The sequence below is a fragment of the Elgaria multicarinata genome, chromosome 8 (genome assembly GCF_023053635.1).
Source record: "Elgaria multicarinata webbii isolate HBS135686 ecotype San Diego chromosome 8, rElgMul1.1.pri, whole genome shotgun sequence".
Lineage (NCBI taxonomy): Eukaryota > Metazoa > Chordata > Lepidosauria > Squamata > Anguidae > Elgaria > Elgaria multicarinata.
Genome location: NC_086178.1, coordinates 55,866,819 through 55,893,078, shown reverse-complemented (window position 1 = coordinate 55,893,078; position 26,260 = coordinate 55,866,819). Strand labels below are relative to the sequence as shown.

The window sequence follows — 26,260 nt, the reverse complement described above, 5'->3', positions numbered from 1 at the left end:
TCTCAATGAAAATTGAGTTCAAACAGATTTTAGCTCAGCATTGTAAGAAAAGGGGAAATGATTCTCTCTCTACTAATACTCTTACGCTGTTATGGTAGGAATGTACCTAAAGTGTGTGATGGAGTAGGCAACTTCTGGCCCAAAACTCCCGTCACCCCTAGCCAGCATAGCCAATGATGAGGGATCATGGGATTTGGAGGCCAAAACATGTGGAGAGCCACAAGTTATCCACCCCTGGTATAGGATGAAGGGAAGGCCCGTAGCAGAACTGAACCTATGATCTCTACTAGCTCCCTTCCCCACAAGAGGCATCTTTTCCAGAAGCGGTTAGCGAACAAGTTGTTTATTCTTCTGGCCCCACATGCGTGGTGTGCGTGGGTCCTGCCACCTCCACGCACTACTGCGCTGCAGCAGGAACTAGGGCTGGCTGTTTCATCCTACCGGATACAGAGATTGTGGCTAGGGTTCTGCCAGCTCACAAAAGTCCTCCACGTTTGCCTAGAGCCTTGCGGAGGCCCTAGGACATCCAGGCAGATGGCTTGGCAGGTGAGCAGAGGCAGGTGAGATTGTCCATCGGGATTTGAAATGTGAACCTTCACCTGCCAGGTGTTCCGAGCAGAAACCTGAAGAGAAAGAATACGGGACTGGGCTTAAACAACAGCAGGAAAGGGGTGGACAAACCCCTAAGTTGTGCAACCAAACGTTTGTTCTCAGACAAGAGTCTTTCATGCGTTTCATCACATCTACAATGTACGCAAGCCTACCTCAACTGTAGCCAGGCTTTAAGCATTCAGGGGACCTACTCAGGCAAGCACTACCCTTTTTCTACACGGCCCCCAAAGAAAACCCGACTTCTCTCACCATTCTCCTCGTGCTGTCACAGCCTCCTTCCTCACCAGCCGCTTCTTGTCATCCAAAGGTTTGGCCAGTGCCTTAATTACCCGTGGTCTGCAGGGGATCACCTGACAGTAAAAGGAAAGCAGCATTAATGAGGTTCCCACAACATCCACGGAAGTCTCACCATGGAGAGAAATGAGTAATGGCTGAGGAGGAACTGGCCAGTTACCACCAATAGGTAGATTCCCCACTTACCACTGGCGTGGGGAAGGAGGCAAGTGCATGGAGGCACTGAAGTGCAGAAATGCGGATTGTCTGCAATAGAAAAAGTGGATGGCGTCCTTAATTTTCTAAAGTCTAATACCTCTCCAGCAGGAGACAAGGGTGTACCCGGCTGCAAAGGAGGAGGCTACCCAATACTCACCATGGCAGGGCTGTCGGTCAAACTGAGGAATTTCCCCACAAGCGTGTCAATATGCAGACTCATTACATGGGGTGCATCAAGCAATAATGGCTGCAGACAGTGCAAAGTTGATAGCTGAACCACACGGTCAGGACATGACAGAGCTTCCACCAACAGAGGCAGCAACTGCAGGGATAGGAAAGTAGGAAAAAGAGGGGCACAATTCTCCTTATGCTACATGCCTGCATCTTGATAATTCACGTCAGCCAAGAGTCCTTAGGGCCTGACCCTCGGCCAGTAGTCCACACTCACCGTAGGCAACTCTGTCACTAGCACTGGCTTGGGCAGGTGGTTCAGTATGTGAGAAAGGCCTTTCAGGTAATTTGCTTTCACACCTAAGAAGAGAAGGGCAAAAGCTCACTCCTGTAGCCCAGAGAAGTCTTCCAAAAAGGCTTACGCATGCTTGGAACTTGCAAGGGACAGGTAGCAATTGACCTCTGCAGAGCTTATAGTGAAAACCACCCATTGCCAGTAAAGAAAGCCCATTTCATTGTCTCATTTCTCAGGAAAAAGTAACTGTAGGGCTCTGAACTCTCCTCCCCTCAAGCAATTGCAGAAACCCTGAAAAATCCAACCTATTTGGCAGAAAGAGAATAGGATGCCGAAAAGGGCATGAAGCTTGGGCTCCTCCTCTTCTGCAAGTGGAAGGCTCAGAAGCTTCTTCCAGTTCTACACCTGCCCAAGAAGGGCTGGAAAGAAGCAGGTTTAGAACATTATGCAAGAGTCCACAAATGCTGCAGGCAAAAAGAGATTCAAATTCTGTGCTGACTTCGCAAGTGAGATAAACTTGAACATGATGCCATCTGCACTCTCTGTACTTCAGACACTTCAGGTAAGAAATGGGACTGGGGTGATTCTCACCAGGGGCAGCTGTGTGGAAACCTTTCACCAACTGTGGCACGCATTCTGTGAAGAAGCGCTGGCGGAACATGAGGCGCACCTCAGCATGGCAGCTCTTGCCCAGCACATCCGGGGAGTCGGCCATGAGCAAGGCAAAGCCATCGCCCACTGCAGGGCCAAGGACTGTGTCCCCTAAGAGCACGAGAAGCTATCGGGCAGAAGGACAGAAGCTATTAAAATGCAGCCAGGGAGCAGCGTATTTGTATTCCTTAGGATCCCAGCTCTTCCCTGAAGCTCACCTTGTCGGTCAGTTGTGTGGTTAGTGGGTGGTAGCGCAGCAACAAAGCCTTGCTCACCTGCAGGGGGAAAAATGGCACACTAAACTCTATTACTTGCAGAGAGGTTGGGGCAAAATGGCACAAACTTACCCACAGCAGCAGAGTGAGGGCCTGGCTTTGATAGGGACCCTCCTTCAGGCCTTGCTCCAGCTTGTTCACGGCTATTCCCAAGAGCTGATCTAAGTCAGGCCCTAGTAAGGGTAGAGGTGAAGTGACTGACAGTTAGTCCTCTGTAGCTCATTTTATCAGTCTAGAAGAGCTTTATCCAACAGCCCAGCTCTGGGGATTCATGAGCAGAGCTCAACCCCTGAGCGCTTGGACATGTACAACCTGATCCAGCTATTACCTGCTGGATGTTTGTTAACCAGTCCTGCAAAGCATTTGGCAGCAGAAGTGGCAGTGAAGGAGCAGTCACAGGAACAGCTCAGGGCTAGCAGCTCACAAAGCAACCGGTCCTGCTTAGGAATTGGAACCTACAAGGAAACCAGAGCGCGTGGGGAGGCATAGAGGTAACTGTAAACCTTCATGCCATCCACTGCCTCCCAGCACTACTCAGCTTGGCATTAGGCACAGTGTAGATGTTTGCTCTCAGCTGTGCTGCACCCACCCCCATCCCCCCAATATCTCCCAGGACTTACATTTCTTGGCAGCGAGCAGACAAAGGCCATGAGGAGAGCAACAAGTCTTCTCTGGTTTGCCGTTGGACACTGCCCATCCTGTAGGGGAGATGACATCACTTTCGCACCAGAGTCACCCTGAAGCTTATGGCCATGCTTCTCCATACAAAGCTGCATCAGAGGTTCACTCATCCAAATTACCTGGAAGGGCTGGAAAGTGCTGGCAAAGCTGTTTCCAGGCAGGAAGGAGAGCTCTCCGTCTAGGAAGAGGGGTACCACTTTGGAGACACTCTGGGCAGCCAGCCTGCCATGAAGAAATGAGAAAGAAGTGACAGGGACTCTCCTGCCACATGGTTCTAAGCATTAAGGAATGGGGGAAGGGAGACCCCCACCCCCACCCCAGAATCTGTCCTAACAAAGGAACTAAATTCAGGAATTTACCCCAAAGCCTAGAAATTGGGACCAGACATAACACATGCTGTATGGACAGAGATCAAGAGCCCTTACTTACTCTGGGCTTAAGTGCATACAGGCAGCACTGATGACCAGTACCATGGCTGATAAGGCTTCCTCCTTCAGTAGCAGTTTGCTTACTGTTGTGTGGGAATTCTCTGAAAGTAGTAGCAAAAAAGGCAAAAGTGAGAAGGGATGGGGGTTGCCTTTCATATCTCAGAACCACTAGAAGTGGCTCTCAGCGCATAATATAGGTACAAAGTGGGAAAGGGATATAAGGGCCAGGCCAGGACATGGGAAAGAAAGAATGGATCTATGCACTGCTAGATATATCCCCTTCGACAGGACTCAAAAGTACAACAGATACCCAAATTGCCTAGCAAGCACTGCCCCACCCGAGCTACAGGTACTACTCGAATGCAGAGAGTATCATATCGGTGCCCATCTCCAGGTCTTACCTTGCATAGCAGCCTGCACTGCTAAGCCCACCAAGCAGGGCACCACAGCCTGGTGAAAGTACCAATAGCTCTGAGCATCTTGCTGGCACTGCAATGCCACTTGCTGCAGGCTCTGGCACACAGACACCACAGACTGGATGTCTGCTGGCATTTGGCCTGCAAAAATAAGAGTAATTAAAAAACTCCGCAACCCACAGTATGAAAAAGTATTCTTGATAGGAGATTGTCTGTTCCCAGCTATTTGAAAAATGACTACAGGATTATAATATCTCAGAATAGTAAGCCAAGCTATGAATGAGTTTGACTGCACATGCAGTCACTTTGCTCCTCACTCTGAGCAATCAAACCAGAAAGTCTTCTATTGACTATAGTTTCCCATTTCATCTTAACTGGGAAACTATATAGTTAAGGTTTAGGAACAAGCCAGATATTAAGCCATATACTTTGAAGTTGGCTTAATATCTTGGCTTGTTCGGAAGTCATTAAACATAGTTTCTCTGTTCAGACAAAACAGGGAACTATAGTTAATAGAAAACTTCCTCATTTGCCAGCTCAAGCAAAGGGAGGAGCAAAGCATGTGCAGCCCTTAGGATGATTCATATCTCATCTTGTTAAGCCAAGATATAATCATCTGAATGAGGCCATACTCACCACCATCATTTAAAGGCATCACACTATAGTAGTAACACACTATAATGGAGACAGTATTTATTAAAGTTATATCCCCCTTTCAACTACAATTAGTGCTCAAGGCAAAGACTGTGCTAATCCCAAACATCTGAACTAGCTTTGCCTCTCCTGATATATTTGGTTACAGACTTACGGGGCTGAAAGAGCCTAAGGATTACCTATTCCAAGTCTCTGCACCAAAGAGGGGTCTACTCACACACAGGTTCTCTACTAAGTCCCTTCACCTTCTATATCCCAACCCCCATTACCTTCATACAAATACTGAACCTTTCTAATGCTGCCCCAAGCACTGGGTCACCTCTCCCCAAACTCCAATAGTTTGTCACATATAATTCTTACATTACCTTTCTGAACCTGCTGGAGGTGCTGCAGGAGGACTGGAACAGTCTCCCTCACTATACTGGGGTGAGTGGACACTGCTGCCAGGGCCTGCAAGCAATGTTCCTGCTGGGACGGAGGGCTGCCCTCTTGAAGTTCTGAAACGGACAGCAGAGAGCACATAGAACACGACAGCTAGGCAGGGAGTATGTTCAGAATAATAAGGCCCATTAAGTACTATCTCTCCCAGAACATGGATGTAAGAAAGGCCAGCCCTAGTCTAAGAACTAACTAACCAGTATGCAAGTCAAAGCCACCTGCATAACTCCTGTCTACAGTGCAGCTACAATGCAACTCAGAGTTAGACACTGAGCACTTCAGCACAAATGCTCAGTAAGGTAACATGGAGGGAGGGCATCCACCTTCCCACAACCCCACTCAGTTCATATGCTGTACCTGAATACAACCCTTCTGAAAGCCTCCGAACCAAGCACCTGCTGAAGGCCTCTGGGTAGAGAGGAGCCAGGGTGCCAGCAGCCTCCATAGCTGCTAAGCTATAGGGGTAAAGGAAAGGGCAAAGTTGAATGAACTGTCATAACGTGAAAACACATCTTTCCATTGTGATCTGATTTTTGAAACTGTATTATTATGTTTTGTGCATACTAGATTTTATAACATGTTAAGTTTTATGGCAAGCATCCTTTGGACAAGAGTGCAAGGAAGACAGTGATGCAGACTGTCTGGGCTTTTGTAAGTTCTCTCCCGCTGAGTTCATTGTAGAACTTGTCAGAAAAAGGTGGGAATTTTCACATCAGAGGCTATGAAAATATATCCCGGAGTCAGTTTAAGAGTTGTCCTGTGTTTGATAGGTTTGAATGCATGGCATGCTGAATGGGAGCTTTAGGCCACGGATTGAGCAGTTGTAAGCTTAAAAATTTTAGGAGTAATAACCAATAACAGTGCTAAAAACGGATTTAGAGAATATCATCAGAAAGTACAATATTAAACTACGAGGCATTTCTGAAAGAATGCAGTTGATGGTTTTATGGAAGAATGCTTAACTACACTATTGGGTTCCGACGACTCAAATGAATTTCTGCTAAGGGAATGAGAATATTAGTTTCATGCATAAATTAGCACCAGGTATGATAAATCAAACGTTGTTGTAGCAAGAATGCAAAAGCTCAAGAAGGTTGAAAGGAGAGATCCCAAAGGCAGTATTAGACAGGCCCCTTTTCAATTAAGATGTGTACACATTTTAGCAAATCAGAGTAAGAAAATGCCTAACAGAAACAAGCAGTTTTGATTTGGGATTAAAAAATGAAGAATTAAAGAGAACAGTTATAAGTGGTGGAACCCTTTTTGTTTGCTGTTTACAGATAAGGAATAGAAAACAAATGTATTATGAAAGGGTTCCACCCTAAGACAATGCAGGAAAACTCAACCATGTCTGCTGTTTCCCATGTCAGAACAGAGGGCCTGGTCCCCATCCCTTCACCTGGTTTGGGAATCCTCCTCATGCAGGATGAACTGTGCAAGGTGGTCCACAAGCTTCTCCACATCTGGGAGGGTCAGGAGCCCTGAAACAGCAAATAGACTGAACCTCAAAGACTTTCCTTTCTTATATAGCAGAACCCTACTGACTGTTTTGCTACAATGGACTCTGATTTTGAGGCCATGCAGAGCCCACATAGCCCGAGTTTATGGAAAACAGGATGGAACAGCATCTAATCTTCTTGAAGTTCAATTGTCTGGCTGCACACATAATGGAACATGCCAACTTTCACACTCGAAGGTTCTGTATACGCTGGTATCTCAGGAATGCATCTCAAGGAAAATATCTCTATAATGTACATAATCCTTCCTGTACTTCCTGGAAATGCCACTTAACCCACAGAATAATACACACCTTGTAGTGATCCTAGAAAGGTCAGAGTTCGGATCCCAACTAATTGAAGCTGCACATTGGGCTCGTTAAGGGCAGAGAACACCATGGAACACAGAGAGTCTTTCGAGCAAAGCAGCGGACTCTTGTCTGAATGGGAGAGAGAGAGAGAAATATATTGCATACGCAGTGTTGCAGGCACTAATAGGTAGAAATTGCAAAGAACTTGGCAGGGGTGCTGTAATGATGAGCTTCAATTTCTATCCAAGGATCTGAGCTTGAGAGAAGGTAGCTAGCTAATAGGGAACTGAAAACCACCTAAAGTTTTGAGTGCCCTATAACCACAGCTGGATTCCTTATACAGAATAGTAGACCATGGTTATTCAACTGGAGTCACATTGACCTAGTTCGCACAACACAACAACCCATGATGGGTTAATCACCCTTATTTGTTTCAGAGTGGCTCATCATATCATCCGGCAAGTTGCTTGTGCATGTTTTGCTGGAAAAGGCAACTGAGCCACTTGGCAAGAATGGCAAGAAAACCCTGTCCGCTCCTCATAGGGGCCTCTGCCCCTCCTCCTCCAGCTTCATTTGATAGCAACTGGCTTTGTCCCCTTGTGAGCTGGGTTAGCACAGTATGGCATATATGCAGTTTCAGCACTTTCAGATGACTCGTGTGTACTTTTTCTGAGACTTCTCTTAGCAACCAGAGAGGCTACAAATTCCTCTGGGGAAAATACCCTGTCAACTCTTTTCCTTTTCAATTCTTCTGCCTCCCCTTCTCTCTCTTCCCTCTTATGGTACAGGCTCACCCTACCCCCCTGCCCTGATAGGTCATTGCTCAATCTCTATGGATAAAAAAACCTCATTTCTGAAGACAAACCATTCTGGGCAAGACAGGAGTGTTATAGCCTCAGAATGCTTGATAAAGTCCCCCACCAAAGACTCCTGAATAAACTTAGTAGACATGGAATAAGAGGAGAGGTCCTCCTATGGATCAGTAACCGGCTAAAGAACAGAAAGCAGAGAGTAGGAATAAATGGTCAATTCTCCCGATGGAGGGAAGTAAATAGTGGGGTCCCACAGGGATCGGTATTGGGACTAATTCTTTTCAACTTGTTCATAAATGATCTGGAATTAGGAGTGAGCAGTGAAGTGGCCAAGTTTGCTGATGACACCAAATTATTTAATGTTGCTAAAACACAAAAGGGATTGTGAAGCGCTCCAAAGGGATCTCTCCAAGCTGGGAGAGTGGGCGTCCAAATGGCAGATGTGGTTCAATGTAAGCAAGTGTAAGGTGATGCATGTTGGGGCAAAAGAACCCAGCTTCAAGTATAACTTAATGGGATCTGAGCTGGCGGTGACTGAAAATGTCTACCCAGTGTGCGGCCACTGTAAAGAAGGCAAACTCCATGTTAGGCATTATAAGAAAAGGAACTGAGAATAAAATGGTCAGTATCATACTGCCGTTATACAAATCGATGGTGTAAAGGTGTAAAATGAAAGGTGTAAAAAATTATGCATGGTATGGAGAATGTGGACAGGGAGAGATTTTTCTCCCTCTCTCAAAATACTAGAACCCGGAGTCATCCCATGAAACTGATTGGTGGGAGATCCAGAACAAATAAAAGGAAGTACTTCTTCACACAGCAAATAGTTAAATTATGGAACTCACTACCACAAGATGTAGTGATGGCCACTAATCTGGATGGCTTCAAAAGGGGGTTGGATAAATTCCTGGAGACAAAGGCTATCAATGGCTACTAGCCCTGATGGTTGTGTGCGATCTCCAGTATTCAAGGCAATACGCCTGTGTGCACCAGGTGCTGGGGAACATGGGTGGGAGGGTGCTGTTGCACCATGTCCTGCTTCTTGGTCCCTGGTCGACAGCTGGTTGGCCACTGTGTGAACAGAGTGCTGGACTAGGTGGACCCTTGGTCTGATCCAGCATGGCTCTTCTTATGTTCTTAATGCTGCCGAAGAGTAGTCTTGCAAGTAAAAGAGGTTTCTCCTGTCCTAGGAAGTAATAGGGAGCCATCTCACCTTCCTCCTCAGGACCCCACTTCTGCCGCAACTCCAAGAAACCAAGTAGCACCTCCAAGATTGTCCTGTGCTGGCTACTCTACAAGAGATCAAGAGGATACAGGATGGGTTGGAGGGATCAAAGACATGTTTTAAGACAGAGGAAGAGACAAGATCTGCAGACTACGGCTTTCCATGGTCCTCCAGCCCAAGCATACACCTGGGGTAGTGGCAGAAGAATCTGCCACTCAACATCCTCCAATATGAAACTGGGATTTCCCAACCCCGTTGCCACTACTCTTCCCTCTCCCATTTGTCCTCACCTGCACATGTTTGGTATACTGTTCCACCAGCAAGGGAAGTACGACACTCGTGATCTGGTAATAGGCCCGCAAAGAGGCACCTGCAGCTGCTTGCAAGAGCTTGGCACTCGGCCACACCAGCTTCATATCAGGCTCACACAGATGGTGTCTGCAATCTGAAATTGACAAGACTGCTTGGGAGGAATAGCAAAAAAAATCCCTCCAAAAAGCAACACCACTTTCTTTCATCAGGATGTTGACTGCAAACAGCATCACCGCTTAGTGGAGACCCTATTCTGTGCTCTTTCCTCTCTGTCAGAGCTTCCGCCCCTTCCTCCAGCATTGTAAGCCAAATCATGTCTGCAACAGTATGATGGGCCTTTCCCTCTAGGGAATAACCACTTCCTCCAAACAGCGCTTTATGGAGGAGGAATGGAGTGCCTTGGACAGGACTGGGAAACTTCTTGAAAAGGCCTGCTGCTCCAGGGCTTACCTTGCAGAACACTTCTAAGAAAGGAATCGAGCAGATCATCATCATCGGAACTGAGCACCAAGCGGGACAGACATGTTGACAGAGCACGCAAAGCGGACAGACCTTCTGCTTCAATCTTCTCACTTGCTGTCTGGAACACCTGTAGGGGGTGGAGACGGAGAATCAGCTGTACAATGCAAACAGGTTTCCCCTTACTGAACAAGATACAGAGGCACTCCAGAACTCAGACAGTTCTTCAGCAAGTCCTTTAAGAAGGAAACTAAATCCTCCCCCAGCACCCCAACAATTCACTGTAGGAACTGTATAATGTTTGGAGTAGCATTTAGGGTAGGTCAGCTTCGTCTATTGGGCGGTATAAAAATGCAATAAATAAATAAATAGGTCCCCAGACAGAGCGGGGAAAAAGCCTGGATTCAGTTTCCTGAAAAACGAAGACCATCTCCATTTGTGAATACTCATTCCTCTCACCTCTCTGCGCAGGGATGACCAGAGGCTAGGGAGGAATTCCTTCAGTTCTTTCTGTCCGTAGATCATGCAGGCAGCATTCTGTAAGAAAAGCCACACAGACGTCATCAAGGGAATGTGTTAATTGCAAATTAAGTAGTTGCACTGCCTTATCACAAATACCCCGCCCTTTGGACCAGAATGAAAGATAAGCAAACCCCAGTGCAGGGAGGGGGGAATCCCCCAGCCACAGTCTTGCTTTGGGGAACATTGCAGAAAAAGAGAGGAATGCACAACAACCTCAGTCCCCTATTATAGGGGCTTGGTGATCTTTGCTCAGTGCTCTTACCAGGGTTTGTAGAGAGTCCAGCTTGGCACTTTGTACATCAGAGTCCATTTTCTCAATGAGCAAGGGGAGCAGGAACTGTGGGGATGGGAAGGAAAGGTGCTTGGAAAATTCAGCATTCTTTGGGGGTAAAATATATCCTAAAGATGAGATCCCAAAACAGCAGGCACCGCAAACAATACTCAAAATATTTGACTTCACTCTAATCCAAGAAAAAGCATAATACCCCCAGCAAAGCAACAATCTGTGCAATGCATGGACCTCTTCAGAATCCCATTAATCCCAGCATTTTTAAAACCAGGTATTTGTTTTTAATCTTTATAAGCAGTACTCCCTGGCCAGAGACACCCAAGGACCACTAGTAACATTTTGAAAGAGCAGTAGGGGGACACACTAACAACCAGAAACGAGACAAGTAAGAAAGCCCCCTCCTCCCTGGCAAGTAATACCCAGACCACATACTGGGAACTGGCTCAAGTCTGAAAATCAAGGGCAATTATCTCTACAATACTGGGATTAAATGCACTGTGTTCAGGTACTGTGACATCAGCTGCCTTCATGAAAATATCAAAATCTATTCCACAGGGCCATGGTAGTGACATAAAGAACAGACTTCAGCTACTTTGATTGTCTTACCTCAGCAAACACGGGGGTGGAGGTCAGCACTGCCCGCAGGCTGACAATCAAGTCTCCTCTCTGGATTCCATGAGGATCATTGGGGGGCTGGAACAGAATCAGAGAGTGAAAGTTTTACTCATTAAAACCCCCCCCCCCATTTCAGACCAAGTAGCTGCACTGAATAAACCCATCAATCCCAGGCTGCCCTGTTTCTACACCCATATCCCAGCATGGGAACTGGTTAGAAGTAAAAGGAAGACACAGAACCAGAATAACTCACTCACAGGTGTAAAGTCGATGGGAAAATAGCAGGAAGTAACCTCAAACAGCTCCTCTGCGAAGGGCCCTGAGAAGTTGAAGACAGCAGTGAGTCCCTTCAATGGCCAACATAGCCAGACACAAACATACCCTAAGTCAAAGCAAGAAGGCAGAGGCTCAGAGCCTCTATGACCCAGCCTATTAATTTGTAGCCTATTTGGTGCTACCATTGAGACAGGCCATAAACCAGGAAGAAAATTCATCTGGGAACTTGATGCCTTGTAGTTCTGGTTCAATGTTTCCCAAACTAAGCATGCTTCAACAGGCTTTCCATGCTCATGATCTGTCCCACCAATCTGCATCCTCACACACAGTAGGCATGGTAAGAAGCCGAACTAAGCAACTATTGGTAAAATGGGCTTTCTCTCATACAATCAGTCTGACCAGGACTTGGACATACCTAGCACATAGCCCTTCACAATGATATCTCTGACAATCTGGAAGGCTATTAGCAGGTTGCGTGGGTCCTTCTCCCCATCCATCACCTGGATGAAGCCAAAGGTGAAATCAGCACCCAAACTTTTCAGCTCTGTGGGATAAAGCAGCAGATTAGGAAATGTCCAGGGTTTCCCAGTAAGATGTCCGACTCAGCCTCTTCTACAGCTCTCCATCTCACCTGCCTCTCGGCTGCTCATGAAGTTAGTGATAATACTGTAGACTGTATGGCGATCCAGTTGCAGCAAAGACTAGAAGATGAGAAACGCATAGGCAAGAAATAAATGCACAGGTTATTCAAGCTTTAGAGATGTATATTTTTATTGCCGTCCTTTCCAATTCATTTGGGATGCTTCTATTCTATCATCATTTTATTTGTACTACAGTATGTCTATTGGCAGATGACTAATTTGCCAGAAAGGCAATCAAGATATATTAAAGGGAAGACAGAGCATACACATACACTATCAATCTGCAGAAGGCCAGGACATTTCACCTTCCTCTCTACCCTTTTATTTTTAGTCTTGCTGAGAACAGCTCCAATTCCTTTTCTGCCCCATGTGAAAGCCAAGAAACCGCTACTTCTGATGTGAATGTGTGTTTTTAATTCAGAAGTGATATACATCGCCACATGCACAAGATATATATGTACAATCCTAAAGGTTTTAGATTTTAACCCCAAGGCTCAGAGGAAGTTAGCAAAGCCTCATCTTGTTCAGCATCCCAACTACGCTGACAAGCAGGGCCATTATTCTAGTTTGGGGAGAGCAGGTTGGGCATGGAAGATAAGATAGTGACTTGCCAAAGGCAACTTAGCAAATCTATGGTAGAGATGGATTTGAACCGACATCCAGTTCTAATACATTGTCCTCCACCTGATAATATTAGAAGACGCAGAACAGAAGTGCAGTTCACAAGGGATAAGATTTTAAATAACAACCCTGAAACACTGGCAGATTTCCTAATCACAGTCTCAGAGGTCAGGGAAGGTAATAGTCAGAATCTCTGAAGGGCTCAGTCCTTGATTCTGATGGCATCAAGAGAATATGGATGAGCAAGTCCTGGATGTTAAGATAACCAGCTCACTACTAGCATTGTGAATAGGAAATGGAATGTAAAGGCCAAATGGGAGAGTCTATCAGGACCTCCCATGCTCACCTGGACATGAACCTCCTGGAAGATGGCTTTGAGAACAGACACTGCCAGGCCTGGAGACAACACTGCAGACATACTCTAAAGACAAGACAAATAATGGTAACAACTCCCTGTTCACCTTCATTTAAGGGAGGGATGGTTGCCTGCACAGCAACTCCTGACAATACGCTTAGGGCCCCAGTAAACCCTGGCAATGTAAACCATAAGGAAGGAATTCCCCACCCAATGCCATGGAAACATACAAAATAAGCCATTTAGTTAGCATGTGACCATGACCCAATCATAAGAAGAGAAAGGAAACAACTATGCACTATGGATTCTGACCCCTATACATCCCAAGTAGATTCAGAAAAGATTATTTTTCCTCCAGCACCCACTACCAGAAATCTCACTCCTGGACTCTGGAGCCAGAGGTGCCTACCTCCTGTCCTTACAACACCACAGTTCCCTAGCACTGATCAGATGGGTACTGTGATGCCTCAGTTCTGCCATGGGTTCCTTAGTATTAGTGGTAACAATGGGAGCAAATTCTCACCAGAGCTTTGAGTCCTTGCAGCACAGAGGGAATGACAAGGTGATGATCTTTCAGCCGGTTCTCATAGAACAAGACAAGATGGGTCACTGGAATAGAGAAGCATCACCAGGCTATGGTAGTAAGTGAATATTTAGAAATCTGTATGGGACAAACTGGCATCTCCATCAGCCCTAGCACTTTTGAAGGGATAGTGGACAATACAGAACCAGTGCAGGTTGTTCAGCAATATTGACATCCTCTCCCTCCCACCAGCTCCTCGCAGCTATACATCAAAAAGTTTTCTGGTGACAGATGGTCTGTTAAATGTAAACATACATTGTCAACAACCATGACCAAAAAAACAGGAACAGGATATCCCAGAAAGCAAACTGCAAGGTAACTATTACCCATCCCATAGCACATTCCTCAGGGCAGAATTACAGCTCTGAACACTTGTTTTAAAGTTTGCAGATTTAGGAAGTTAACAATGATTATGCTGCCCACATAGCTGTGTGACCCAGCATGGAAAGTAGCCCCTGGGAAAGCACACGGTATGGGGCACCATCAAGGATGGCATGGTTCTAAGTCTCCAGGACTGAAGCCAACTTATGCACATTGATGGGAAATGGAGGCCGGAAGATTCAACCCAGGATCATCATCCCACTCAGTCAAAGTCCCACTCTGTGTGACCCTAAGACCCATTGCTGTGTCAAAATTATAAAATAGCATTGCAATATCCACTTGCTCATTAGCTGTTGCCCTAATCACATCAAGAAGGCATTTCATCCAAGATGTTCCTTCATCCTCTTCCAAATGAGAATTACAATTTGTCACGAACCTCACAGTCAATGGAAGCACATTGCATCTAGATATGTTCAGGCTGCTCAAAACTAACAAAACCAATAAAGGCCTCTGGGACACTACTCTACAGTTTAAGCACTTTTTAAGGGCAAGTTAGGGCTTTCAATAAACCTAACTACACCCCAGTTACTCATCATGGGAGCTTGCTTATTTATTGATTGATTGATTGATTGCATTTTTATCCTGCCCAACAGATGAGGTTCTCTGGGCAGTTAACAGTTCAAATACGGGATGTCAAAGACTACCAAGACATATCTGTGTATCCCTCAGTTACTCATCACAACCTTGTGCTTCATCTTTGAAGGCTGAGGCCAGCACCTTGGACAGAGTGAGGATCCAGCCCACAAGTAGGATAGCATATGCCCTACCTTCCTGCTCTTGGAGTAGGAAATAGCACTGCAGGAGGACTTCGGAGAGCATCTGGATGCCTCGTGTACGCATCCGAGGGTCTGCATTCTCAAGAGGAGATCTGTATCAGAGATAGAAAATGGAGGAGGAGTTCAAAGGCCACAGGTGAAGGAGGAGAAAAGAAAAATAGGTTTTGGGGTGGATGGGAAAAGAAGATATCCTGATTTGATTTCAACAGGAAGCCACAAAAGTTTCCTCTGGCTTCATCAGTTAGGGTTTAAAAAACCCTCTACATGTTCACCAGTAAGGCCTGGTTTACACATAATGAGAATCCACCATCAGTGAACTTCCTCATGGGGGTTCTCATTGCGGCCACCGCCACTATCACCATTTAACTATTCAAGTCAGTGCAGGGACAATCCACTGTGGTTTCTCGTTACATGCGGACCATGTCCAAAAATCCATACTTTGGCCCCATATGCTTGAGAAATTGCATTCAGTAACTTTGCTGTATCAATGTTAATGTGACCATCCAGAAAGCCATTACATTATTATCCCACACAATCCGTCTCCCCCAGCTTCTCCCTTTACTGTATTAGCTGTAGTCAGTGTTCTTGACAGTGTGATCCTACACATATTTACTCAGATGTAAATCCCGGAGTTCAACTGTAATTACTTCTAAATAAATGACAAAAAGTGAGAAGGTTCTCCCCTTAAAGGCAGCCTAGAAATAATCGTAGATAGAGACAGACAGACAGATAGATAGAAAGAAAGTGTATGTTGCTCTTTAGGCCCTCGTTTCTCATTCAGCAATGCAGAAAAATCCATATAATCCTGCTTTCCAAAATTATGGTTGAGGTAAAATATGGGGGGAAACAAGCTCAGCTTCTGCAACAACAGCCATGCAGCCAGCTGTACTATGGATAAAAACAAACACAAAACCCCAAAGCTAGCCATTCACCAAGAAAAAAATTATGGAGGTATTATAACCGCTCCAGTCTTCTCACTGGCCATATATATATATATATATATATATATATATATATACACACACACACACACACACACACACACACACACACACACATACATGCTGGGGCAGAGAGGGATGGAGAGATTAGGGCTGCCTCACAATGCCCAGAGGAAGAGAGAAGGTGAAAGCCAGTGCAGTGTAGTGGTTAGAGTGTCGGATTAAAACTGGGGAGGCCAAGGTTCAAATCTCTACTCTGCCATAAGGCTCACTAGCTAACAATAAGCCAGTGACATTCTCTCAATCTAACTTACCTCAAAGGGTTGTGGAGAATAAATGGGGGTGGGGAGAAACTAGGTATACCATCTTGTATTCCTTGGAGAAAAACCAGGGCATAAATGTAATAAACCAAATGAAAATGAAATGAGAGGTTAGATGTGTTGAACCTACCCTCCCATCCTGGCAGCAACCCTCCCAAAATGTGTTTACCTGCACCTTCTTCACTGTGTGCAACACCTGCTGATTTGCTAAAAGACCTGCTGGTGGACCGCACCTCACAAATTCCCTCCAGAGGTTCCACTTTGCTTCAATAACAGCACAGTTCACCTAATGCCAGCTTAAGCCAGCAGAGCAGGCACCAGTGGGAGAGAGGGAGCGGGGCTGGCCCAGGGAGGAGAACTCCACTTCATGTGTCTTGGCACCCGAGCAACGCAAGGAATGATGGAGGACAATGGGTTTGTGTGCATAATCAGGTGAAAGTGCAACAGTCTTACTGCACGCCCAACCTTTGCCTTAGATCAGAGGAGAGAAAAGCCCTCCTCCTTTCACTCTGACCATCACAAAGGAGAAACAGCCTTTTTATTTTGCAGTTTCAGTTTGACCCTTTCAGGTCAATTCCTACCTTAGCAACTTGTATGTTTGTGGCCGAGGTGACATTTCAAACAGGGACTTCCTGGCTTGCAACTCACATTTAGCCATTATGCTACACCTTCGTCAAAGATACCCTATGCATACCTACAAACTGCCATGGAGGCTTTCTCTTCCCATACTTCCCATACATAAATGCTAAGAAGATGCAGAAAGGACTTGGCAGGAAGCCTAAGGAAATATAGTTGAAATCAATCCCAATACCAGGAGCAACATGCTAAGCAAGTACTACCACGACTAAGTCCGCAGCACCATTCCAAAGTCACAGAAAACCCATCCTAATAATTCAGGACATTTTATTTAAATGAAAATTTACACCCCAGTCTGGGCAAATGGCACTCAGCAGGCAAACATCAAACATTGAACAATAGAGCCTTAAGGTTGCTGCAGCAATGCAAACTGTCGTCCTGGACTGCAGGATAGATAAGATTCCCTAGAGCAGAGAACTGCTGTACTGCATTCCACTTACCCCAAGGTTTCTACAACATCTAAGATGGTGCACGTCCCAGCTTTCACGCCTAAGAAAAGAGAAAAGGAGCATCAAAGGTTAAGAAGTTCTGTGGATTGTTACACCAAAGTAGGCAGCAGTTCTTAAAATACAAATTTAGACATGGGGAGCTTAAGGCCCAGTGCAATCTGCCACCCTCTGGTTGCATAATTCAGCAGCAGTGCATATGCTTTGCATGCAGAAGTTACCACATTCAGTCACTGACATCTCCAGTTAAATACTAGGCTTCATGGAGCAACGGCTTGACTCAGTTAGTATAAGGCAACTTCATATGATCACGAGTTGAAAAGCATTTGTGACGCTAAGTTGTTTCTCAGTATCTATTTCCCCTTAGTTGCAGGCCAGGGCAGCCATTTCTTGTTGGGTTTCTTCAACAATGCATGTATTTCTAAGTTCTTAGATATATTTCATTTGTTAGGCCTGGCCAAGGCCGTTCTTCTTTAAGGGGTGTCATTCCAGTTTTATCTAAGAGGTGGGAATTGGAGTCTTGTGCTTTGCATTTTGTTGAAAAGTTAATTGAACAGTCACTTTGCTCCTCCCTTGACCAGTTTGAATAAATGAGGAATTACAGCTTCTGTGAATGGGACATCTGGAACCTTTGTTGCCTCTCTGGATAAACTCTAGAAGTTGGCTGGGAGTGTTACGAGTGGATTTTAGGTTGAGTTTGTGAATGACCCCCAAATTGGAAAAATGTGCATTTGCCTATCTGCTGCTTAGGCTCTGAAAATTCTCCTTTTCTTTAAAAAAAAATCCTTCTTTAATATCAATAAAGGTTACTTTCTCTCTCTCCCTATCTCCCCCTCAACTTGCCATATCACCCCCTCCCTGTCTCTCTCCTTTTCTTCAATAAAGTTGCCAGTTTTACAACCTTGCAAGGGGGACTTCAGCCTACGCTCTTCCTCTCCTTAGTGTAAACACAGGCACCATAACCTTTGTCTGAAATGTAATGATTATGGTGTAATGTAAAAGAGATATGTGCCAGCATGACCTCAGATGTAACTGAATTGTAAGTAAGCTAATTGTTTCTGTATTACCAAAACATGCAAATGTCAATGGAAGATATCAAGAGAAGGGGGGATGACAGAGGCAGGGTCGCTGATCCCATGTGCCCTGGCAGGAGGGAAGGTGTGAAAGAATGTATATGGCCTTAAGATTCTTGGAAGTCAGATGAAGGGAGGAAAAAGGATATGTGCCAGGCACCCTGAAGTCTGTGAGGTAAGAGCACAGAGGTGGCCCCACACAAGGGACAAGGGTGTCAAATGTTCTCAATAACATCAGACAAAAGGTGGCTAACACCTAGACCAGCCTTGGGAGCGAATAGGGGGTCAGGACATGCTGTCAAGAGATGGGGTCAGTCCATCAAGACAAAGCATTCCGTCCCAAAACTGAACATTATTATTATTATTATTATTATTATTATTATTATTTATTTATTTATATAGCACCATCAATGTACATGATGCATTATCAACAAAGAGCACCCCGGCATCTTCCTCCATGGCCATAAGCCCCAATGATGAACCAAGGGTATAAAACCCCAGTGCTCTCTTTGCTCTGGAGGTTTGTGGCATTTTTCTTGGATGATTCCAGGTGCACCTGAGAACACTACCTCCATCCAAACTTTTTTCGGCGCTGGCTCCCTTTGGCCAAGAGGGGAGCTAACTGAAAACCTGTGAGTATGTTGTGGGTGAATTTTGTGGGTATAATTCATCGTCCAGGGCAAATATAAGGTGGGCCGTCTTGCCTCTGTCATACTGCACAATTATTATACCGGTCTATACATCCAGCTGGGGGACGAGGGAAGTGCCAATCTTTTGGTGTGAATTCTCCCGCCTCCGGGTGGGCAGGATCCAGAAGGGCACCGTCCCAAGACTCAGCTGGCAGAGATTGTATACACCAACAGAGACAACTGTATAAAACAGTGCCACAGGAACCAAGAAGCTCCTTAGGAGCCACACTACCAACTGAAGGGCAAGGAGGGTTTTGTTTCTAGCGTGAATCTCTTCTTGCCCATTGAAAGCAAGAGGCGATCCAGGAAGCTCTGCTACCAAGACTCAGTTGGCTGGATTGGTGTGACTCAAAGGGGTTGTGCTACTGATCGGAAGGAAGGTGAGAGGGGAATCCCTGGCGTGACTCACATCCTTGCCCATTGAAAGCAAGAGGTGATCCAGTGAGCTCTGTTTCCCGCTGCCTGATTGGTTGGGCCTGCACAGTTCCAAAGTGTTCTTGCTTTCAGAGGGTTCATTTGTAACTCTGTGAATGTTGAAACAAAGATTTCTTTGCCCAGAGGGGGTGTGAGACTCTCTGTGAAATACTTGCACTTGCTTTTCTTGTATTGTTATATTCATTGCTATTTCCCTTCCCCAACCCCCAACCCCCCCCCCCGAATAAATCCTTTTGCTTGCTTCACAAACTGGTTGCGTTCCTGCTTGTCCCACAAACTGGTTGCGTTTCCTGTCTCCCTCTCATAAGATCCAAGCTGTTCCAGCCTGATCAACTGGACTGCTTATGGGGGTTTTGCACTGAGTTTATTGTAGGCTAGTAAGTTCTGTCTGTGCCTACTTTGTTTTCCTTCTCATCTTTTATTGTACTTTTGTAATAAATTCTGTTCCTTAAGTTGGGGATTGGAAGGCGATTTCAGGCCAGACTCAAGGGAAGGAGTTGTTCTTTTCTCTCCCCACGTGGCCTAGCTTATCTGGGTTATAACCTACTGAATGAGATAAGGAGGGAGGGAGACTCTGCTGGTTGTCTATCTCCTCCCATGTGGCATAACAAACACAAAATTGTCACAGCACTTATCCCAGCCTTGTAAGTAACCTGTCAAAGTTATCAGCCTGCCAAAAAAATTAAAAATCTAGCCTGTTGGGCGCTAAAAGAGGTGAGGAAGATAGCTGCATTTCTATGCTGGGCACGGTGGAGGAGGCGTCCCACAACTCTAGACAGCCCACTTGTTTCCTATGCTTGTTACAGAGGAGAAACAGAGTGTCCCATTCCTGTTCCACTAGCTGCTCAGTTACCTTCATTCAATTTATACTCACCTATGGCTACCAGGCTAGTGCTTAAATACACAGCTGATTTATTGAGCATGCAAAGGAGTAAAAAAAATGCACCTAGGCTTGCCTGCTTCCCCACCATAGTGATTTCCCCTCAACAAATGCAAGCATCGCAATCCTATCTTGCCCTGGACTTTTGAAACAATAATTAGGAACTGGGATATCTTTGCAGTGCTTCTCCCAGGTAGGAAAAATAACTGTTGCTAAATAGGCCATCTCTCTAGCATAGGGGTGGGTAGCTTGTGGCTCTCTAGATGTTTTGACCTACAATTCCCATAATCCCTCACCATTGGCTATACTGGCTAGGGCTGATGGGAGTTGTGGGTCAAAACATCTGAGGGGCATAACTTGCTCACCCTTGCTCTAGGCCCTTAAGGCCAGACTATCCTGGCTGAGATAGTGTACAGTGACAGGAAACAAGGGGACACATGTTAAGTGGTGAGGCAGTCATTCCCAGCTATTTCTAAGGAGGTCTAATTGCAATAGTGAGCTATATAGGAATTTCAGGGTTTTCAATCTAGTTCTGTCCCATCTGAGATTCCATGCAGGTCATTTAATCTATGCACCTTGGGCCAATTAAGACTTTACTAACCAGGAGCTCACACAGCTGCCACACAGGCAGTAAACAGAAGCAGCAAAGACACATCAGACTTTGGCAGGATCTACACTACTGTTTTATAATAGTTTATAACAGTGGTGGAAACTGTTGGGGTCCAGGACACACTCCATATATCGTTTTCAACCCGTTTCAAAGCATTTTATCTTGCTTGGTGTAGATCTGGCCCCTGTTGGGCTTTCAGGTGGGGCTAGTATTTTCTTCAGGGAAAGAGGAACTTGCCAGATCACTATTCAAGTCTCTTGTTACACCCAGGCTCGTACAAACAGACAGAAATGTTTATTTTTATACACCTATTTGCAAGACTGAGATTCACAGGCGAGCAAAGGCAAACATTGCCTATCCTTACTCCCAGCAAGTAGCAACATCTTCGTAACAATATACTTTCCTTTTATGCTAGAGAAAAAGAGGAACATCTGTTGGAATATCCAAGGAAAACAAGTCTCTGTTCTAATCAGCCTTGTAATTAGATGTTCAAGAGGTAGCTGCCCATCCCTAATCAATTCACTTAAGCCCATATCTGCACTCCCAGAAGACAGAAGAATCCAGATGGGCAGCTATCATTAACACTACTGTGCTGCTGTAGCACTACTGGCAACTGCAAATTTAAGAATTTTGCCTCCACCCCTGCAGGAGTCCGGGAAAGATGGATTCAGTGGCTGAGTTTGAACGACACACTAATCAACGGTTGTTTCCCATTCTGTTCTCTTACCACCCCCACCCCCAGTTGATTAGCGTGTTGTCTGATCTCAGCCAGTCTCTCAAAGTCAGCAGCCTTATGCAGAGTCGTACCTGCAGCCTGAAATTGCAGTGGCTGCCAGTATCTCTGGCAAGCACTTGAGGAGAACTGCTACTCACCCTAGGCAAGTGAGAGATTAAAGCTACACTCCTAAGCACAGTAACTAAGAGTAAACCTCTTTGAGCACAATGGGCCGTACTTCTGAGTAAGCTTAGAATAGCACTGTAATGCTCTTGTATTCCATAACTGAGTGTCCACAACATCTCCAGTGCTTTTAGTCCTCCATTCCTCTTCTTGCCTTGCACAGTTTTAAATCTAGCATACTCCAATCATACAAAGCCTGTCCATCTGGGCAATTTGCTTCAGTTGCACATAAACCTAATTTGCAGAGTTGTCAAAAATAAATGCTAAATTATGCAAAATTTGATTTGATGCAAAAAGCTGAGAGTTTTACCAAAGAAATTTAAAATGTCATCCGCATTTCATCCAAATTCGATGGGAAGTATCCTACTCAGCATTAGCACTAAAGTAAATCATGTTGTGCTAGCATAAACTGTCAAGAGAAAATGAAGGAAATTACTGGGTGATATGAGGCAACCTGTCACCTAAAAATACAGTTTTCCTCCCAATTTACAATAAAAAATTGGCGGTACCATGGACAGAGTACATAATTTCTTCAATTACCCAGGTTTAGCCCAATCTGCTAAAAAGCTAATAGTATGCTAGAGGTTTAGTGTGAATGAACCAATTGTAAACCCTGCATTTTATCAGCACATGTCTTGAAAGTACAAGGTGTACCAAGGAAAGAGCTGTGAGATCTGATTTCTTAATGTGTCTCTTTAAAAATCAAGAGCACCACATTTCCAAGAACACCTTTCTGTACTTCACAGTTACTTCAGAACCTAATTTGGAGAAGTTATTGTTCAGAAGGAAGGGAAGAAGGGACTCAACCAGAACATAACTTCATGGAATTCCTCATCGCTGTAAACCTTTCCTCTTTTCAGCTGTATTTAGGGTAGTTCACATGACCCCAACTAGGCTCAGTATAGCACTCCATCCATTAATAAATGACCCTGAGGTATGCAAAAAAAATCTCAGAGGCTCCCAGCTCCCTTATAAAAATAATCAGGGACTGAGGTCTGAAAATGCACACTGCCCTCACAAGAACCATGCAGAATCACACCAAAGGCCTATCTAGTCCAGCATTCTGTTCACAGTGATCAACCAGATGCCCGTGGGAAGCCCACAAGCAGGGCATGAGTGCAATTGCACCTTTCCGCTCGTGTTCCCCAGCAGTTGGCATACAGAGGCATACGGTCTCTGATACTGGAGGTAGCATATAGCCATCATGACTAGTAGCCATTGATCACCTTGACTAATCCCATGTTGCTTTGGAATACTGACAGCAGAAAGTAGCAAGCAGAGGCTAATTGCCCTCAGCCACTGTAACTGTGAGTTAGCTCAAAGGAAGTGAGTTACTATATATTCTCTTCAGCCCGGCCGCTAACAGGGCAGCAGGGAAACTGAGCCATCAGATATGCCTCCATCATGCCCAACTGGATTTCCTTCACAAGGATCCTTTAAATTGCAAGGGAAACTGCCTCGTCACCGTGTAGACTCTAAACTTCAAAAGTTTGTGGGGTAAGAACCCAATCCCTCCCCACTAGGAACCTGCCAAAGTCCCTCTGCCTCAGATTCCTGGCTGGAGCAGAACTGTCACAGCAGTTGCCCTCCAAACTGGCTCCATGGAGCCTGCCACCCTTATCTAAGTAAAGATATCCATCTATGCGCATCTCACTTCCTGTGTCATGAGCCTGAGCCTGGAGTAAATAGTATGTACTTCTAAATGTAGACAAGCAGCATCCATACTAGGATACTTATCTGATTTACAGTTCTTGAATAAGCAAGCAATAAACATGCAAAAGAATCTTTAGTTAGGTCGAGGTGAGTAAATCTGATTGTGTGTAGAATGGAAGCGTTAAAGTGTCCTTCTTTGCCTCTTTCATCTTCTCATCCCATGATTTTTTCTGCATGGGTCTACACTGAGTATTTAAAAACAAAATAACTTTGTATTATTTATTTATTTGTTGCATTTTTATACCGCCCAATAGCCGAAGCTCTCTGGGCGGTTTAATCTATAGTAAAAGGGGCATGTACTAAAGCAGGGCTGGGGAATGTGTGGCCCTCCAGATGTTATTGAACCATAACTTCCACTATCCATCACCATTGGCTAGATAGGAGCTGCAGTCCAACATCTGGAGGACCACCCATTCCCCACCCCTTTTTATAAAGGTAAGGAGCAAAATACACAAACCATAACATTTTGTTGCAGATCTATGTGCGTAATTAGCTTTGCCAAAGTTAGCAATGTCAGCAGCAAAAGTAGCTATAGCTGTGCTGAACACAGCCTTACCACAAGTACAAATAAGGTGAACTATTCTCAGCAGCACATCAGAAACTATTATTAACACCCACCCACTTGGTCTCATTTCTGTTTTATGGCTCATGACAGTCATATGGTCAATTGTCTTCTCCTTTCCCCTGCTACTCTAAAGTAAATAGGTCTCACCTTTTCTGAACAATTGATTATGCATCTATCATGTTCTTAATTTTGCTTTCCTTTTATTTTGGGATGAACAGAAGTATTTAAACTATACAGGACATATCGTTTTCTGTTCTGTTTCAGTACTGATTTTTGCACTAATCCCAATACTTTGAACCAGTCTACCACCTGACACTTCAAACATCTGCATGTTCCATGAATAGTACAAAGATGAAATGGTCTGAGCTTATAGGGAACTTACTGTAGAAAAACAGTACAATTCTTTCTTATGTCTACTTACAATTCAGAGGCCAGAGGTGTGGGAAGTTAAATCAAATCCCACTTTCTCCTCTTCACATCCCCTGGTATTTCACTTGCCTCTATATAAGTTAAGCTCATCTAATTATTTAAATCATAAAAGGAACCTAAAATGAAGCAATACATACTTGTAAACGATGAACTCCCTAATGTTCTTTTCACAGTAGCTATCAAAAAGTCAAGAACCCCCTAGTTCAGATCCTGTTAAAAATCTCATCCACAAAACCAATCCTGCAACTAATGCCTTCTCTTGGTTTCTAATCAAACTGCTAGCCCAGGCAGCATTTCAGAGCTTAATGGACAGCCAAGTGCCCACTGTTGCATTCTGCTCTCTTGTTAACAAAAAGTGGATTCAAATAACTGGTTGCCATGCAGCAAACAGTTATGAACTCATTGCAGTACAGTACATAGAATTGCAGGGAGAGCCAACAATATGGTGAGATGAAGTTCTCACACCTATGCAATCCCTATATTTGGGTTGTGGATAGAACTCACCTTACAATATGCCTGGATGCTACCACTGACCATGCAGTGATGCAAGAGTTAGCACATTCCCCCAATTGAACAAAAAATACAAGGTAGAGAAAGCACAGTGAAATTTGCCTCCATATGGCTAAATGCTAAAATCAGCTGTCCATACAGTTGTAATCCCGTCGTGATGAATTTCTAAGTGGCCACCACACCACCAAGTCATTTTAATTAAGATTAAAGCTGGACATTTTCTCAAAAACTAAAAAAGGGAGTTTTCAGGAACAGAGGAAATGTGCAGCTGCATGTCGAAGAAGAAAAAAATAAGAGCACTTAAATGTGGACTGGTTACCCTTTTAACTCCTCTTTTGTATTCATAGCCAGATTGGTAAGGGGCAGGCTTTTCTATCTTTTCAGAGTCTTGTGGATGAGTCATGCAGTTTAATGTACAGGAGAGCAGAACAGAATAGACCAGGGAAACAGAGAACGATCTTGTTATGCCCAGGTATGATCAGAGACCACCACCCCCTGAAGCAAATCCTGCTTATGGTTTTATCCTCTAGCCAGCCTTGCCTACGAGAGCTTCTTCATGTCCACCTCAACATACCATTCCTACTCAGTACTATATCTGAAAAAATGCTCATTACTTTGCACCTAATCAATAATATAATGTTACACTTTAAGATACCAACCGTTTGAATACCTTCCCTCTGTTCACCTTTAGTACGTTTTACTAGCTGTAATTACATACTCCTTAATCCCAGATGTGGGTGCACAGAGTGAAGTTACTCAGTGGTGAGGCAAAGGCACTCTATACATGCCCAGAGGTACTCACTGTATTATTTTAATCAGCCTTCCCCAATATGATGTACTCCAGATATTTTGTACTATAACTCCCAGCATTCCTCACCGTTGGCCATGCTTGCGAGGGCTGATAGAAGTTGAAGTCCAAAACATCTGGAGGGGACCAGGTGGGGAAAGGCTGCCTTACATATTCCTGGACTGAATTCTGACATGGAATACAAACTCCGAGGATGAGCCCTCACACAGCCCCAACCGCAGAGCCGCTCCCCCTCAGTCCGAAGCTATCACCTCCGTCTTCCTTTAACCCGCTCCCCAGCTGACTATCTACCCCATCAGCTCTCGAGCTGGCGCCTGCAGCCCCGCAAGCCCCGCCTCGTTTCCCACAGACGCAGCCTAAGCACGCCGTCTCGTCTCCAGACCATTTCTATGGCCGCCTGCCCCAAGCCCGTACCTTCCGCCGCCTCTCTGGCCGCGCTTTCCCGTTCCCAGCCCTGCAAAGGGGTCGCAGCCGTTCCCACATCCACACCAGCCCCTCCGGCCGCCATGATAATCTGAGA

The 26,260-nt window shown here is 45.0% G+C and overlaps 1 protein-coding gene across 2 annotated transcripts; it reads right to left on the bottom strand.

The window, feature by feature from the left end:
- Positions 1-327: 327 nt before the first annotated feature.
- Positions 328-26,260, bottom strand: MMS19 (MMS19 homolog, cytosolic iron-sulfur assembly component). Of its 2 annotated transcripts, XM_063132506.1 has the most exons (31): positions 26,155-26,260; positions 17,125-17,173; positions 14,779-14,879; positions 13,571-13,656; positions 13,039-13,113; positions 12,062-12,131; positions 11,846-11,974; positions 11,412-11,473; positions 11,146-11,232; positions 10,513-10,587; positions 10,188-10,265; positions 9,720-9,858; positions 9,248-9,402; positions 8,946-9,024; positions 6,924-7,049; positions 6,513-6,594; positions 5,471-5,568; positions 5,041-5,172; positions 4,007-4,162; positions 3,607-3,706; positions 3,297-3,399; positions 3,117-3,194; positions 2,825-2,951; positions 2,569-2,669; positions 2,440-2,496; positions 2,162-2,348; positions 1,553-1,635; positions 1,262-1,426; positions 1,093-1,152; positions 862-962; positions 328-623 (listed from the first exon to the last, which is right to left on the bottom strand). In XM_063132506.1, exons 1-31 carry the CDS (start codon positions 26,246-26,248, stop codon positions 596-598), a joined length of 3,063 nt encoding a protein of 1,020 aa, XP_062988576.1. In that variant the 5' UTR covers positions 26,249-26,260; the 3' UTR covers positions 328-595. The 2 variants fall into 2 exon arrangements, with proteins under 2 accessions (XP_062988576.1, XP_062988575.1); XM_063132505.1 differs by having other exon boundaries at positions 2,440-2,669.